The sequence below is a fragment of the Pan paniscus genome, chromosome 15 (genome assembly GCF_029289425.2).
Source record: "Pan paniscus chromosome 15, NHGRI_mPanPan1-v2.0_pri, whole genome shotgun sequence".
Taxonomy (NCBI): domain Eukaryota; kingdom Metazoa; phylum Chordata; class Mammalia; order Primates; family Hominidae; genus Pan; species Pan paniscus.
This window is the reverse complement of record NC_073264.2, coordinates 94,681,180-94,699,231: the sequence shown is the minus strand read 5'-3', so window position 1 is coordinate 94,699,231 and position 18,052 is coordinate 94,681,180. Positions and strand designations below refer to the sequence as shown.

General features: G+C 39.3%; 1 protein-coding gene across 18 annotated transcripts in view; it reads right to left on the bottom strand.

Moving 5' to 3' along the window:
• Positions 1-18,052, bottom strand: part of UNC79 (unc-79 homolog, NALCN channel complex subunit) — a 310,032-nt gene that overhangs the window by 166,553 nt on the left and 125,427 nt on the right. For all 18 annotated transcript variants that reach the window (XM_055097973.2, XM_063596389.1, XM_008958226.5 and 15 more), the window contains exons 8-13: positions 17,222-17,286; positions 12,615-12,703; positions 11,935-11,975; positions 8,651-8,679; positions 3,020-3,249; positions 408-579 (exon numbers count right to left, since the gene is read on the bottom strand). In XM_055097973.2, coding sequence (XP_054953948.1) covers positions 408-579; positions 3,020-3,249; positions 8,651-8,679; positions 11,935-11,975; positions 12,615-12,703; positions 17,222-17,286 — 626 coding nt within the window. The remainder of the gene's footprint in view (positions 1-407; positions 580-3,019; positions 3,250-8,650; positions 8,680-11,934; positions 11,976-12,614; positions 12,704-17,221; positions 17,287-18,052) is intronic.

Here is an 18,052-nt window from a genome sequence, read left to right as displayed (position 1 = left end):
TTCAAGAAAAATTTCATCTACATAGGTGATGGGATGTGAATTATCTGTATATGTTATTGAATCCAGTACTTGACAATATATACTAGCAACTTTCCTACTTGTACCAGTCTAGATCCTGATACTGTAGGTTTAACACCTGGCTCTTCATCAAAATCAATGGCCAAGAGCTTTTAAAAAAATTCCCAAGATTCTGGAATGCGATCTGGGCATTGTTAGTTTTTAAAAGCTTTCCTAGCTAAATCTAACATGCAGCTCAGGATTGACAGCTATTGCCATAGCTTCAGCCCCATTGCTAAGGTTAATTTTTCACTATTTACTCCTTTTAAAAGAACAGGAGAAATTCCTCTTCAGTACAATTTTGAAATGAGAAATAAGAAAGTGGAGAATAGTTAACTTCTTTTTCTTACTAAGAACCATATTCCGAATTGACTGAGCAGCCTCTGATCGTGTTTATCATCGTCCTTGTTATCAAAGTCAGCATTATCCAAGGAATGGTGGGAAGAGGAGAGGCCCAGCTGCCGCCGCCGGTTCAGCTCATGTTCTCGCTGCTCAGCATGGAACTCGGCTTCTTTCAACAAGCTGCCAAAGAGCAGTGTGATTTCAAGTTAGACTGTGAAAAAACACATTCTAGATCATGACCCATTCAGAGGAAGTACCTCACGAGTACTCAAGCATCCTGGATTGCTCTTCTTTAAATTGAGTACTGTGTTACTGAGTTACTGGGTACTGTGCATCCTGAGTTACTCCAGGATGCCTCATTCTATTTTCTTACTATTTTATACTCCATTCCCATTTCAAAGATGAACAAACTGAGGCACAAAGAGGCTAGTTCCTCCAATCAATTAGCATCAAGCAGAACTGATCCTTTCTGACTTCTGGTTCACCAACCATCCCACTATAAGTCAATGCTTCCTCTATATCTATCATGAAACTGTGCAGACAGCAAATGCATGATACAAGGAAAGGTTGAGGAGCTTGTACCCAAATGGAAAAATATTCACCATTTGATATTCAAAGACACGAAAGTGAAACAGTGAAAATTCTTTTTTCTGTTTGCTAAACAAGTTCCAATTTTAAAAAACAACACTCAGTATTGGTAAGTTTTATACATGGTGTTGGGATTGTAAATCCATACACATGCTTTGAAAAGCAACTTGGTAATGTATTAAGAGCCATGTAAATATTCATACCCTTTGAACCAAGGTATTTGATATCTGGTCATCTACCCTAAGAAAATAAAAAATATAGGTACAGCACTATGTACAAAAATATTTCTCAAAGCGTTACTTATAAAAGTAAAAAACTGGAAGCAGTCTAAATATGTAACGATAGAGAAAAGTAAGTTATAGCTAGATTAATATTATATCCACTACAAATGATAAATATGGAAACCATGCAACGACGTGGAGAAGAGCTAATAGTGTAATGTTATTTCAAAAAGAATTGTGGATACACTGATTACAGTTATAGAAATGAAACATACATTTAAATAAAATTAGAACATAAGCAACACTGATGATGATGGTGATAACATCATCATCAGTATGGCTGAGTGTTTTTATTTCTTTTCAAACTTTCCATAATATTCGATTTGACAAACATTAATTGTATTTCTACTACGTGTCAGCCACTGGGATAAGAGAAACAGAAAAGACTTCGCCTCTATCCTTTAACACTTAAATTCTAATATTATTATTTTTTTTAATTTATTTTTTTGAGACGGAGTCTTGCTCTGTCTCCCAGGCTGGAGTGCAGTGGCGCAATCTCAGCTCACTGCAACCTCCGCCTCCCAGGTTCAAGCGATTCTCCTGCCTCAGCCTCCTGAGTAGCTGGGATTACAGGCAGGCGCCAACACGCCCAGCTAATTTTTGTATTTTTAATAGAGACAGAGTTTCACCATGTTGGTCAGGCTGGTCTCAAAATCCTGACCTCGTGATCCACCCGCCTTGGTCTCTCAAAGTGCTGGGATTACAGGCGCGAGCCACTGCGCCCGGCCATATTATTTATTTAATTAAAAAAAAAAATCTTGCTTGGAGCCAGGCACGGTGGCTCACGCCTGTAATCCCAGCACTTTGGGAGGCCGAGGCGGGTGGATCATCTGAGGTCAGGAGTTCAAGACCAGCCTGGCCAGCATGGTGAAACCCCGTCTCTACTAAAAACACAAAAATTAGCCGGGCGTGGGGGCGCGCACCTGTAATCCCAGCTACTCAGGAGGCTGAGGCAGGAGAATCGCTTGAACCCAGGAGGCATAGGTTGCAGTGAGCCGAGATTGTACCACTGCACTCCAGCCTGGGCGACAGAGCAAGACTCTGTCTCAAAACAAAACAAAATAAAACAAAAACAAGCAAACAAAAAATCTTGCCTCGATGAGTATCAGACAAAAAGAGAGGAAGGGTAGAAGTTATTTCAATTGCTTTTTTTTTTTTTTTTTTTGGTCATGTGATAGAAGAAGAAAAACCCAGTAGCCTGCAGGACCTGTCCCTGCTGTCCCTGTCTGACTACACAGGGTCGTGGTTTATCCCAGCATGGAATTACCTGGAGTTGTCCCGCACCTGTTTCCTATGCAGGTAATTCGCCCTTGTTGCCTTCCCCGCCTCCTGACTGGTTAATGCTGCTGTCAGTCAAGCCAGGCCTATTCACACGCTTCACTCTGATTGGCCCCTTCACCTAGTTCCCCTAACGCCCTCTCCTCAATGCTATTACTGAGCTCACCAAACCGTACCACAATGACGTGCTTATGTTTTTCTAGTCCCTACATGGGTAACTTAAGGGCAGAGACTATATTTTATTCCCTCCTGCCTCCCATGTGCCCAGCATAGTGCGTGGCACATAACTGGCATCCGTAAAAATATTCATTGAATTCATGAATTAAAATAGCATCATTACAACACTGTGAGAAGGTGAGCATCTGGGCTAAGGGCATTTGAGGTTGCATTAAATATGCACATCTCAGTGTGCGGAGCTTAGCTCAAAGCAAGGTGGAGTTGTCAGAGGCAGCTACTAAGAAACTGCGTGTTACCTGATCACGGCTTCCACGGCGCAGACCAGCTCCTCAGCGCCGCATTCCCGCGTGTTGATGGGCGGAGGAGAGGTCTGATAGAGGTGAGTCTCCGCAGCGGCCCCCACTTCATTACTGTGATGATTTGAGTGGCACCTCTTGCAGTACCGAACAGGCCTGTTTCCGTGACGACCACAGCACCCTGCTGAGAAGCAGGTGACAACTGCTCTTCTAACGTGGGAACTGCAGTTCTAGAAGCCAAGAAAGTGAAATCAATTAAAATTGACCACCGAGGTAAACTTGGCTAAGAATCAGAATAAATGAAAACTTAAGGGGCCACTCGAAGTGACAACACATTCAAGGGCCACTAGTTTCCAAAGCGCAGGTTATTCTCCCACTAGCTAGATTTCAGTCATAGTTAAAAAATAAAGGTGAGGAGTGTTTTCTATTCCTGTGAGTAGTAGAAATGCTCTAAATATCAGTGGCATTGTGTTGGGAAGCCCTGTGTAAAGTTACCTCGGCCATGGGGTAAGTGAGGAGGAGGACACTTTCTGGATTATTTCAAGTTAACATTCCAAGAGCTTTTCAGCAGAAATATAAAGAAAAAAACAGAACCATGGATCAGAGAGTGCAACATCACAGCACATCAGGGAAGAAAAGAAATGATGTTAACTCCCGGAATAAACTCTTTCAAAATTATTTTATCCACCTGAAAGAGTAGATTTCCGCTACAGCTCCTCTGTCCTTGTCGCATTCAAGGACAGGTAGATGCTGCATTCAAAGACAGAGACTGTGCTGTGCCAAAGTGATGGCCTCAAGCCAGGCCTTCCCATGCCCACTGGCACTCTGTGAAGACCACAGGGACATACACAGCCAGAACCCTTCGTAGAGTCAGCACTGACATCAACCGCAGGAAGGGAACCGCAAATGAAGTGATGGGAACGAGAAAAGTGGTGGAGCGTAAGACATTTCCAAGTTCAGGGGTGATACTGTTCAAGCTGCCCTGGCGGGAGGCAGAGGAGTGAGGCAGCACCCACATGAGGCTATTGGAGACGTGCCCCAAGCCTATGAGAGATGCGACCACCACATAGTCAATGTCTCTTTCAATAGTGCTTGTGAAGATGTGAACACCCCCAAGGGGGCGTTAGACTCTAAGCCTTTATGAACTCAGAGCTTGTGAGAGGAGGGAGATAAAATAATGAATTAATCTGTCTTCACCTAGAATTTAAAGGGAAAATATTGAGCTCAGGACAGTACTTCCAGCCAGCATAGGATTCTCAAGGTAAGAAAAAGTTTCAAGGCAAACATCAAATCCAGGGCCCTATCAGGAAAATGTGGTCTCAGTAGGAAAAAAATGATAGCAAGGGCTCGAATATAAAACCCTTTGTTAAGAACTCAGAATTTAATATGGTACACCATTGACTCTTTTAGATAGACAAAAAAAAAAAAAAGCCGGGGGTGGGTGGGGGGTGCCTTCTAAGGATCTTAAGGGCATACCTCAGCATCCACTTCATTCAACAATAAGGGTTCTAAGAATCATAAGTCATCATTCCCAGGAGCCTCATAGAGAGCATAAGGTGTAGAAGGACTTATCCCAAAGAGGTTTGTGCATTTGACTCACGTTTAATGAAGCAGGTTTATAAATTGAGACATAAAAGCCCATGTTTTTAATGGAATTATACCATTGTAGATTGAAAGGGACAGAGACAGCCCAAAAAAGAAGATGTTTTGGGATTTCCAAACTTCTATAAGCAAAAAATAGGCTGATAAAACTACTTAGCTGTAAATGACAGGCTACTTTTTATGAGAAGGAAAAGATGGGCATCTCCCAGAGGGTGGGGCCTAGAGCCAAAGAGACCAGCTCCCAGGAAGCAGGACTCGCACCTAACTAAGGAACAAGTGACATGTGCTCTGTGACTTTCAGAATTTCTAAGGACTCCAGATACTCCATAAGAAATTACTCAAAATTTAGCGGCATAAAACAGCAACATTTAATTATGTTCATAGACTCTGTGGATCAGAGATTCGGACATGACTACCTTCCTCTCATTTCCTCACTTTTTACATGAGTCTCTACTGCAGTAATCCTACCCCTGTATCACTATTGCATGTTAGCTGTGCAGGATGCAGATAACATTTCTTTCATTCACAAGTATTCAAAGCAAAAGGAAGAATACTTAAGGAGCCAAGCCCAAAAAGCCTCATCTACACCTGAACTTGATTTTGATGAGAAGATCTTGGACCTCCAGTCAGGATTTTGCAAGTGGAAAGAATGTAAATAATCTGTGGCCAGAGGCGGGTTCTCCACACTCCTCCCATCAAGAAGTCAAGGATAGTTTCCCTCCCCTTGAATCTGGATGGGCTTGCAGCTGCTTCAACCAATATAGCATGACAGAAATGATGCTTATAAAAGGACACGCAGCTTCCACTTGCTGCCTTGAGATGTTCTCTCTTCAGAAACTTCCTCATTAGATACTCCTCCCAGATCTCTGCCAGGATGCCATGAGACAGCCAAGCCACAGGGAGAGACCATGTTTAAGTCTTGAGTCAATGGCGCTGGCTTAGCCTAGTCTTCAAGTCACCCCATCCCAGAGCCCAAACGTATGATCTAGAAACCTCTAGATAATTAAAACCCCCAGCATTCAAGTCTTCCCAGATGAAGCCCCAAACATCATCAAACAGAGACAAGCTATCTCCATCATGCCCTGTCCGAATCTCTGATCCACAGAGTCTATGAACATAACTAAATGTTGCTGTTTTACGTCGCAAATTTTGAGCAATTTCTTATGGAGTATCTGGATACACTGCATATGATAATATCTGGAATACCCACTAAAAGTCAACCTGCTTTATTACCACATGCCATCAATTCTAAACAATGTCAGCAATAAAATACATTTCCCCAAAAATAATCTTCAGTTGATCGAAGTTCTAAATAATTGCTAGGATTCCTACTAAGTTTTGATAATATATTTGAAAGGCCTCAACCCATGTGGATTCAGCTCATTCATTTCCAAACTAAACTAGAGAGGCTTCCCTTAGATGGAGATTCAGCTGGACATGTTTTCAAATGTTCACTCCAACCACTTTGCTTCACTGCTTTGAATTTTAAATGCATAGAAATAACTCCAAGTGGTCTCACAAAATCACAGAATTGAAATAATCAAGGTCTGTCTCTTCATCTTTCCAATCACGATGCTATCATTGCCTATTTCAAATATACCATTCAGGGAATATGCAGTACAAAGAGGTAGAATACAAACTACCCAGGGCAAGCTCATACAATTCTGAACTGTTATGAACTTAATGGAAATTCTCCAAATTAATGTCTATGTAAAACACAATGTTTATTAAAGGATAAGCAATAAAAATGTGCTAATTTGAAGCTTGTTACTAAAAATAACTTTGTCATATAAAGAGGGAAGTGTTAAAAAATGATCTACCCTGGGTGTCAAATATGTTACGTATGTCCCCAGAGCCAAAACATGCTGATTTAGAAAATAGAACTGTTTGAAATCCTGGTCCCACAAGCTTAGAAATGATTCTCAAAGTAAGAATGGCCTCAGGATAAAGATCAAAGGAAGAATATGGTCTATGACTCTAAGATCCTTTGTTAAGGCTTCAGAAAGTTATAAGGCGATGTCTAATTGAGCCTCTCAGCTATAACAGGGATTCTAATAATTTTAAGGGCACACTGAAACGCCCAAAGTATAGGAAGGACTGCCTCAAAAATCATTATAGATGTGGCTTTAGGGGCTCAGGACCCCAATGAGATTCACTGAAAATCCACAAAGTTTTTAAGAAAGTCATACTAGCAAAAGCACCACCAGCTAAAACTAAAGAGATGCAGTTCTAAATGAAAAGAGATCTATGGGACCCTAACTCCTACATGCCTGAAGCAGATTGAGAAAGTTACTCAGCTGCATCATGGACCATTTCTTATTGAAAAGAAAAGATGTCTCAGAGAGTGGAGCCAAGAGCTCAGGAGGACAAGAACAGATTAGGGAACTATTTCTAGGAAACAAAACCAGATCACAATCAAGGCATGTATGCTATTCCTGGAGACAGAGGAACTGTTGATGTGTTTATGGCTGGAGCTGCTATAGACCAATGACTGCTATCTGCTTTCCCTTCCTCTTTTTGAACAGAAGCTTATTGCTATGATCCTGTCCCTGTCTCAACATTGTGTCTTGGGTGCAGAGAGGGAAGATAACTTTCCTTCTTAGTTCACAGGACTCTGAATCAAGAGAATCAGTTACCAAGAAGTTTCATCAGTGACCTATCACATGCAGATCACAAGATACTAGACTTTAAGCCTGAAGCCATAAATGAATAAGACTTGTGGAGGTCATATAAAATGGTGAGCATATTTTGCATATGGAAAGAAGGTAAATAATTATGTCCAAAGGACAGATTGTGGTAGATTAAATGTGACCATAAAATTCTTGCCAATCCTTCAATAACCACAAAGATCCTATTTCTCCACTCTGAATCTGGGCCGGCCTTGGAACTTGTTTGACCTGTTGAATGCTACAGAAATGATGCTGTGTGACTTCTGAGAGGCCTTGAGTGAGTGAGGCTCTCTCACTCTCTCAGAAGACTGCCACCTGTGAACAAGTCCAGCCTAGCCCCTGGACGATGAGACATCATGTGGAAAGAGAGGCCAAGACACCCCACCCATCTCACCATTCCAGCCATCCCAGCTTAGCCCCAGATATGGGAGTGAGACCATCTGGGGCCAGCCAATTCCAGCTTACCCACCAACTGATTGCAAATACATGAGTGAGCCTAGAGTAATTTATCAAAAGAACTGCTTAGCTGAGCTGAGCATAGGACAAATTGCCAATCCACAGAATTGCGATTAAATAATTGGTTGCCATATGAGACACTATGTTTTCAGATGGTTTGTTATGCATCCATAGATAACTGAGACAGCCCTCCAATATACCTACTCACAATCAACATCCCAAAAAGTTTAAATGATGTGTGCAAGGTCCACATAGGTAGGAGGGAACAGAACTGGCCAGAGTCCAAGAATCTCAACCAACTAGTCAAAAGTTCTTTTTTATGACATCATACTGCCTCCTCTTACTCTTTTCAATTATTAAAACAAGAAGAGAAGATGGAGGTGGTTTAGAGAAACTATTATTTAAAAAAAACTAAAGGAAATATTAGAGGAAGAATCTTTAGCTACATGTATTGTTCAACTTACACATAAATACTTTCCATATACAGTCAGTCTGGGTATGTTTTTCACACATACAAATTGGACTATTTGCACTCCACTTCAAAACAATTGAGATTTCTAGCATACAAGATATATCCTTAACTAAAGTTAAGTACCATAAATTGCAGTATAATTCAAACCTTTTTCTAATTGGACTCCTATCCCAGAATTACACATAGGCTTTTATTGCAAATTACTGAACAAAAGCATTGTGCATAAGATGGGTGAGCAAAAGCAGAAATGGAAATAGAGACCATTTGGATGTAGCAATCTTGCATGCTAAATTATTTCCTTTACCCCTCCACAAATACAATGGCATGCATATACTGGAAACCACGGTGCAGAAATGAGGCAGATGTCAATAAATGAATTTACATACAAACACAATAAATCATGCCCCAACCACACAAATGGTTTGCTCTTACCTTTTTCTGACATATAGCAGATATTTCAGCTGTAAGGGGAAGGCACACAAAATATCAACAAAGAAAGAGAGCCCCTCTAATTTTTATTTAATTAATTAATTTATTTTTTGAGACAGTGTCTCACTCTGTCAATCAGGCTGGAGTGCAATGGCACCATCATAGCCCACCACAGCCTCTTGAATGCCTTGGCTCAAGTGATCCTCCTGACTCGCCTTCTAAGCAGCTAGGCAGTGATGTGGGCTTCCATGCCCAGCTAATTTTTTTTTTTTTTTTTTTTTTTTTTTTGTAGACATGGGGTCTTACTATGTTTCTCAGGCTGTTCTTCAACTCCTGGCCACAAGCAACCCTCCTGCCTTGACCTCCCTCCAAAAGGCTAGGATTACAGGTGTGAGCCACCATGCCAGGTCTAGAGCCCATTTAAAATAAGGGCAGCCATGAAGGGGGAATCTTTTAAATCTTAGTAATACGACCTCTGGACTTGGCCCAAACAGATTTTCACTTGGCTCATAAATTATCGTCTACTTTTATTGGCTTCTAGTTTCCTCAGAAATCATGAAATAGATCTCTTTTCATCTAGTAGTGTATGTTTAGTGAGGTTAAAAACACCTGCACACTGCTACTCTTACAAATAATTTAATCTTTTCAGACATGACTTAGAAATCAAATCTTGTTAAAGTCAAACAAATTTAATCTTATTTCCCCATTTTACAGAGGACAAAACTGAGAACCACTGTGGTTAGGTAAATTCTTCAAGGTCACACAAGCTATCAATGGTAGGGGCAGACCTTGAGTTCAAGTCTCCAAATTCCCCATTTACTGTTCTTCCCATTATACTATGACACTGGGTTAATGTGATATATTTACAGCATCACCATCGGATTATTTGCAATATCAAAACTGTAGACAAAATTACTAACTTGGACTACCTAGATTTAAATTATCAATTTATATCACTCTTAACGTGTGTGTGTAAAACCAGCTGTAGGGTTATTTAAGAGAAAGCAATTTTCAAACCCACGGGTAGACCAGTTGGAGCAAGACTGTCAAATTACTGTCTACATATGGGATTGACCTTAATGAATGCATAAGAATTCTTTTCAGTGGGCACATCAATTATTTCCATGAAAACTGATGCTGGAGAGCATTTGAAAATAAATTTTCCAAGAATTGGCTAATATGTACTCTGAAATAGTATGTACTCAAAAAATGAACTAACACCTTATTTATAGTCTATGTTACAATTTATTTAAAAGATCAAAGGTAAATGTCTCCCAAACCCTGTCTGGTAATCTTAAACTAGTGGATGAAAAAGCAACAAAATTTACAACTCATGTTTAAAAACTGGTTTTGTATAATTAATGGTTATTTGACAGTTTGATATCCTAGAGTTTATCTTAAATCATCTGAGGTTAGTGTCACAGGTCTGTATAAGTAATGAAAAGTTATTGCCACTATTCCTCTAAAGATGAATATCACTGGAGATGACAACCAGAACTCAGCAACATATTTAAAAAGGATTTTATAACTTATATTTTATAACTTGACTAGGGCTTTTACCTCAGAGCACTGGATGATCACTAATTAAGTAGCGTAATTTAAAGGAAAAAAAGTTACATTTACCCATATGAGCCCAAATCTTTTTACAGGTTTTTTGTTGCTGTTGTTTTGGGGTTTTTTTGTTTGTTTGTTTGTTTGTTTTTCTGAGACGGAGTCTCGCTCTGTTGCCCAGGCTGGAGTGCAGTGGGGCGATCTCGGCTCACTGCCAGCTCCGCCTCAAAGGTTCACGCCATTCTGCCTCAGCCTCCCGAGTAGCTGGGACTACAGGTGCCCGCCGCCACGCCCGGCTAATTTTTTGTATTTTTAGTAGTGACGGGGTTTCACCGTGTTAGCCAGGATGGTCTTGATTTCCTGACCTTGTGATCCGCCCACCTCGGCCTCCCAAAGTGCTGGGATTACAGGCGTGAGCCACCGTGCCCGGCCTGTTTTTGTTTTTTTTTTTAAGACAAGGTCTTTCTCTGTCGCCTAGGCTGGAGTGCAGTGGCATGATCACGGCTCACTGCAGCCTCAACCTCCTGGGCTTAAATGATCCTCCCACAACAGACTCTCAAGTAGCTGGGACTACAGGCACGTGCCACCATGCCTGGCTAAATTGTTTTTTCTCTCCTGCCCTCCTAAATTTTTTATTTGTTTGTTTGTATTTTTAGTAGAGACAGAGTTTCACCACGTTGCCCAGGTTGGTCTCAAACTCCTAGGCTCAAGCCATCAGCCCGCCTCCACTTCCCAAAGTACTGGGATTACAGGCATGAGCCATTGCGCCTGACCTACAGATATTTTTATGTAAATTTTCAAAATGTGCCTTTGAAGGATATAGAGGCTGATATTATTGCTCCATTTTACAAGTGATTCTCCTGCCTCAGCCTCCTGAGTAGCTGGGATTACAGGCAGGTGCCACCATGCCTGGCTAATTTTTTATACGGGGTTTCACCATGTTAGCTAGGATGGGAATCCATTTATTTTCTACATCTGAAGTCACATACCATCGAGTTCTTCCTGTGCCCCGATCTCTACTCAAACTTAGTATGCCTGCAGCTCTTTCCACCTTTCATTTTTCCTCTGTGTTTGTCAGTACTTTTCCTTGTCATTTTAGCCTCCAATGACATGGCTGGAATAGCTGCCTCTCCCATATGTGGAGAAATGCTCTGTCTGGGACCTACCAACTTATAGGGCATAGCTTTGAGAACTCTGACAAACTACAAGAAGCATTGCAATCTTGTCTTTCCATTGAGATGGGTTAGATATACTTTATCCCCATTTTACTGATGAGGAAACTGGACCTCAGAGACATTCAATGATTTCCCCCCAACAACATGGTACTAGTAATAGTAGCAGGGGAAAGGCCAATTATTCATTTCTCTCCCAGCTGGTGTTCCTTATTCTTTTTCTTCTCCTTAATAAGACCTGGTGCAGCAACTTATCACTGACAACACCTGTTACAGATACAGAAAATCCCTGAAGACATAATTTGGCAGGGCTTTAGTCATATGGAATCCTAATTCCAATATCTACCCTTAATTTTGGTAGGGATGATACTACTTCCCACATTATTAAATGTGCGGGTACATTATAAGCAAGGCATTGATATTATGCTTCATATCAATGAATATTCATACAATACAATACTTTGGTGACTGTCTTTGTAAAATAAAATAGTACAAAAGGAGATAAAGCAACTATGTCATTAGTCATGATTACTCATTATTCATCCTTTCCTAAGTAAACCATACCTTGTGGCAGAAGAACATCAATCAGCCACTCACTGTGGTCCCTATTGAAAAAAACAAAATTCATTTTTGAGCTTCATTGAAATGTTCTCCTTCCACATGAATGTTTATAAGCTGCACACTAGTGCTGAAAGGCTTTTAATAGAAAGGAAGTATAATTAAGAGCACTGTCATAATAAACTCTTAAAATGTCTAATGCATTCCAGCTAAATTATAAATTATAGGCACTTCATCATATTCAGTTATCTTTAAATGATACTTTCCAGATGCTAATTAAGCCAACCAAAATACTGCATGATCTGTACAAAGCTGAGTGTGATTCTGTGAAACAAACAAGCAAAAAGAACCCATATAATTTGTATGTCATGTTTGGAAACCACAGTTTTCTTTTACATCTGTTTTTCTCTGTGGCCTTTTTAACAGGGTTACTCCAAAATTGGAGCTGATTTATTAAATGGAATTGCCTTCTTCTCATGTCACATAAAGAGAAATATTGCAGCTTTTCAAAGCTGTAATGTTCCCAATGAAAGTTTGCTATATGTTAAGTATCAGAATAATTAACCTTTAAAAATCAGAGAGGCTAGAGAGAAACTTTAGCAATGTAACTAATTTAAGTCCAAATGATTTTTCTTATCTTCTTATTGCTGTCCTATTTCCTTTTCTTTAAGAACTCTCATACCTACCCTGCAATCCTCTCGCTGCATTCTTCACAGAGATACAACGGGGGTGGTTTATCACCCAATGCTACTGACAGGGAAGGGTCTATACACATCTGAAACATATGAAAAGACAGAATGAACTCTCCTGCTCCTGGGTATCATATTCCCTATATTCTAAGCACAAATGCTTCAATAATGACAGATTTTCCACAAGCGAGGTGGAATAAACATTTTTAGTAAAACCCTTTCTACCGATAAATGTTTCTCCCTGGACTAGCTGATGAGTCCACCCTGAGGATTTAAATGTGGCTGCCGTGGTTTTTCATTTCTCCTGTTAACTTGCAATTCAAGTAATAAATAGTGTCAAGAAATTCACTCTCATTCCACAAAGATCCAAAATATCATCTTGTTCAATTGCTGCTCAAATTGGCAATATATGACTCATACTAATTCCTTCTTTAAAGTGATAAACAACAGTAGTTTCTCATTAGGAAAAGGAAAATATATTATTAAGATTTCAGAATCATAACTGATACCGAAGTGCTAGTGGTAGAGAACTTTGCTTCTTAAGGCATACCTTATTCAAAAAAGTTGGCATTAAATCTAACATTGAGTGGTTCACTTCTCTTACTCTGGAATCTTAGTTCTGTATCAATCATCCAACCTTTCTTTTTCATGTGTTTTTTTTTTTTTTTTTTCCTACACATGACCTATAATTTGTTTGCCCTTGCTGGAACTGGTTGATACAGCTGGGTTTCACGAGCCTAAGCACAGAGATGCAAAGTGTTAATTTCACAGTTGATCATCAGAATATTTCAATATCTGGATCTTTTAAATCAAATGAACAAAAAATCTAGATAACTAACTGCATTTTGTACTTTGCATAAATTTAAATTTCTATAATTTACCAAAGCCATTTTGAATTCTGTTTCTACCCTCGAAAAAATAATCAATTCATGTGCTAGCTGAGTAAGCAGTTAAGATGCCTAATACACAAATTTTTCTGGAACTACACTCTTTTTAGTTGTTCTCACAAATTTGAAGGGGGGAAATCACCTAAACTTATAACCCAAACAGCCTGTAATTCAAAGTGAAAACAGACATTTCAATGATTGAGGAAGCTAGTTAGAATTGCTCAATTTACCATCAACATTTGTAAACTATATATTCCCCGATGACAAAGGCTCAGAGTGAAAATTTTCCTCATATAAGTTTCATGCTTCCTTAGACGTAATGAGTAACTACTTTGGGGTGTGTTAAATCAGAGATTGGCAAACTTTTTTTGTAAATATTTTAGGCTTTGTGGGCCACAGTCTCTGTCACAACTACTCAATTCTGCTGTTGGAGCATGAAAGCAGCCATAGACAATAAATATGTAAGAAAATTAACATAGCTGTGTTCTAATAAAACCTTATTTCCAAAAACTGGCAGCAGGCCAGATTTGGCTCTGGGCCATAGTTTGCCAGAACCTGCCTTAGATAATTATCTGGGCTTCAAAGTATTTCATAAAGTGGACTTCAAGTAGAACCAAGTAAAATCAAAAGCAGAGTATGATATCGTAAACTTTAAGTTCCAACATATTTTCACATTTAATCCTATTACAACTCTTGGCTTTTGCCTAAAAAGTACTTTTTTGCAGCCTATTAAAACAAAAATGGATAATATTTTTCTATTTGGTATACCATTCTTGCTTAGCAGTACAGCTCACTATCACAGAGATATTAGGCTTTTGGTGAGGATTAATCAATTTTCCCCAAATCTTTCCCATGCCCCTCATGTGGAGCTCCTCTTACATATTATATGTTATTCTACCCTCTTTTTCAGTGAGTCATTGATACCTCTCTCACGTAAAGATACTTTTTCACACTACTCAAAAGGAGAAGCTCCTAGGATGCTAAAACTATAAATAATCATTAGAGATTAGCTAGTCAACCTCTGACTTTTTAAATAACTTACTTAGCATGACCTATCAGATCTGTAGTTGGTCTAGTGAGTTTTGTTCTAGTCTGAACAGGTTGGTTTACATCCACACTAATGTGTTCATATCTGTGTGTCACATTAATAAGTGGATTTTTTTGTTTATAAATATGACATATGCCCAATGTAGAGGCTTTGGAAAACCGAGAAAGGGAAAAAAGAAAATTCAATTAACACATTAACCTTCCATCTTGATGCAATCCATAGTAACACTCTGATAAGTATTACTGATTGTTTTTCACCATGATAAGTATTACTGATTGTTTTTCACTATGTAACCTTTAAACTTTTTAAAACTTTTAAACATCATACTATAAAATTGCATAACTTTATGCTTAACATTATTTTGTAAGCATTTGGATGTTGGATACCCTTGATTTGCATGTCATGTGGTGATGATGTGGATTGGGCGGACTCACACTGTAAAGCAAGAGCAATACTGAGCCAGACCTATTGTAGTGCAAAAATGGCCCCAGCACAGGAAGACTTAATGAGAATGCTACCTTTCTGCAAAGTGTAGAATGAAAATAGAAAAGGAGGGTCTTTAAGGAAACTGGAGTTCAGAAAGTAAGATTTGGGGGATATGAAAATGTCTTGGGACTAGAAAGAGGTGGTGTTGGCAAACATTGTAAATATACTAAATGACACTGAATTATTCCCTTTAAAATAATTCATTGTTCATTATGTGAATTTTGCCTCTATTTTTATAAAATGACAGAAAGTGGATGGTTTGACCTATCATGGCTGACTCACTTCAGGAAGAAAAGTGAGGCCAACTCAGTGGAATGGACTGGGCTGTTTGCCTAGAAAAGAAGTAGAAAATCTAATTCATGATGCTTTCTGTGAGTAGGAGGCCAGAAAGCATTACTAACCAGGATATCAGAGGACTCCTGAGAATGCAGTCTGACATAAAATCAAGGAAAAATAACTGCAGAAACCAGACAGAAAGGATCCCCTTCATGTTGATGTCTGGGTGACCCAAAAGAAGGAGCTATAACTTAGGCAGGAGGAAGAAAAGAAGGATAATAAGAAGGAACCATGAAAGTCTCATCATTGTGAAAAATCGAGCCAAACTATATGAATAAACTATGAATTCACATGTGAGTAGCTCAAAATATCCTCACTCCAAAGAAGAGCACCTCTGAACCCCAAATGTCTATTGAAGGTCAATAGTGGGGTGCACACAGTAGAATGGGAAGGGCCTACACTTCTATTGTGTGGGTCATCATTACCTGCTCTTTTTTTTTCCGAGATGGAGTCTTGCTCTGTTGCCCAGGCTGGAGTGCAGTGGTGCAATCTCCTCTCACTGCAACCTCCACCTCCCTGGTTCAAGTAATTCCCCTCCCTCAGCCTCCCGAGTAGCTGGGATTACAGGCACACACCACCACGCCCAGCTTATTTTTATTGTACTTTTAGTAGAGACGGGGTTTCACCATGTTGGCCAGACTGGGCTCAAACTCCCGACCTCAGGCAATCCACCTGCCTCGGCCTCTGAAAGTGCTGGGATTACAGGCTTGAGCCACCACACCCAGCCAGTTACCTGCTCTTAATATCAATCCATTCAATTTGCCTTCAACAAAAGCAGAGATTAAAAATAATAATACAAGGCCATCCTTTGTTAGTATAATGTATCTAGATGACAGTGTTATTACTGGCACTCCTCTGCCAGTTTTTGGTTCATGAAACACATTTTTGGTTTCTTTTATATTTATTGGATCTCATTTCACCTTTCCTACTTTGTTTCTATAAAGAGATGGTGTTAGTTTTCTATTAGTATTTGGTTTTCTACAGGCTATCTATAAAACAAAAGAAGCAAACCCGCAGGACACCTGGTTCTCCAAAGTAACTGTGAACTCTGATAACTTCAGGTAACTCCTACTCCTCATAATATAAAAATTATACCTTGCAAATCCAGACACAGGTTCATCCAGCCAAATATTTTATATCCAATAAATATATCATAAATAATTTTCTTAAAAGGTGTGATTATTTTTCTTCACATTCAACTTTCAAGATTCAGGGTTATACTAGGACAGAACCAATTTGGTGTGGTAGAAGGACAATAAGGTTAGGAGTCCAGATACCTGGTTCTGTCTCCAGTTTTGTTGCTAACTGGCAACCTTAGGAAAATGACTTGACTCTGTAAACCACTATTTCCTTACTTTTAATGTAACTTTCCATGTATATGCTGTCCAGACACCTTTCAGTCATTTCAGTTAAGTCATATTTGTAATATGAGCTAAAAATTAACAATTTTACCTTTTTGTCCTACCACTCCTGAATTTGCATAAGCACTCATGATTTGTAGCATACACATGAAAACAGAGAGAAAATACATTTCCCTGAGTTCATTAGCTGAAATAGAAACCAGTTAAGGACCATGTAAGCATTTTACTAGGATCCTTCTGATAGATAATTAGCTCAGTGCTACATAGCACTTGGCTACGAACGCATAGCCAAAACTGCAGACAACGCTATTCATTGCTCTCTCTTGACCAGTCTGCCAAAGTACAATCAGATTGAATATGGAGGTACTTCGAATTACTACAGAGGACATGCCTCTGCTTTACAGAGAAGGATGCAATCTACTCCACTTCATTCAGCAATTTGACCACTGACAATACAGTATGGCACCAGGTCTAATAAAACAGTACCTTCACAGCTGGTTTGTTAATTGCATTGTGGCATTCAATGTGCTGGCAGTGGATGGGATTCCAAGCTGTAAAGTAAAGCACAGCTGATGAATACTTCTCATTGAAATTATTCATGCCCTAGTAAAAACAGATACCTTACTATTTTCTTTTTTCTAAACAGAACCATCATCAGAAAGCTTTCTAACAGAATCATCTTTTTAATCTATAAAAAATTTAAAAGACAAGCAAAGATATACAACTCCATCCATTTTCCTAGGATAAGAGATAAGCCAATATAAGATGGCATGTACAGTACCACCATGGTATGCCATTAATAAGTTTTCAAAGGTTTTTACAACCATGGTTTCACTTGATCCTCCAACAATTCTGTAGGGTAGGTATAGCAGATTATTAATCTCATTTCATATAAGAATAAATTAAAGTTAGCAAGGTTAAGTAGCTTGATATGGTCACAGAGTTAGTATATGATAAGCTAGAACTAGAACCTATATTTCTTGGTGCTTGACATTCTGCTCTTTTCATGATTGTATATTATGCTAAACATCCTAGATTCTTGGCACCAGTAAGCGTTTTAAATTGATAACAACTGAAATGAATAGTAAGACTTCCTCTACCATTCCATTTCCTATCCCATCCCCATCACACATGGAGACTGGAAAGATTAATTTCTTGCCCAAATGAAATGCATCTCTCTCTTACACGTGACCCACCTACTAAACCTCTGCTAGTCTGCTAATACCCAATTAAATCTCTGCTAGTCTGCTAATACCCAACTCCTAAGCTCAGTATACACACAGAATGAGGAAAAGAACCAAGTGACCTGTAAAAAGT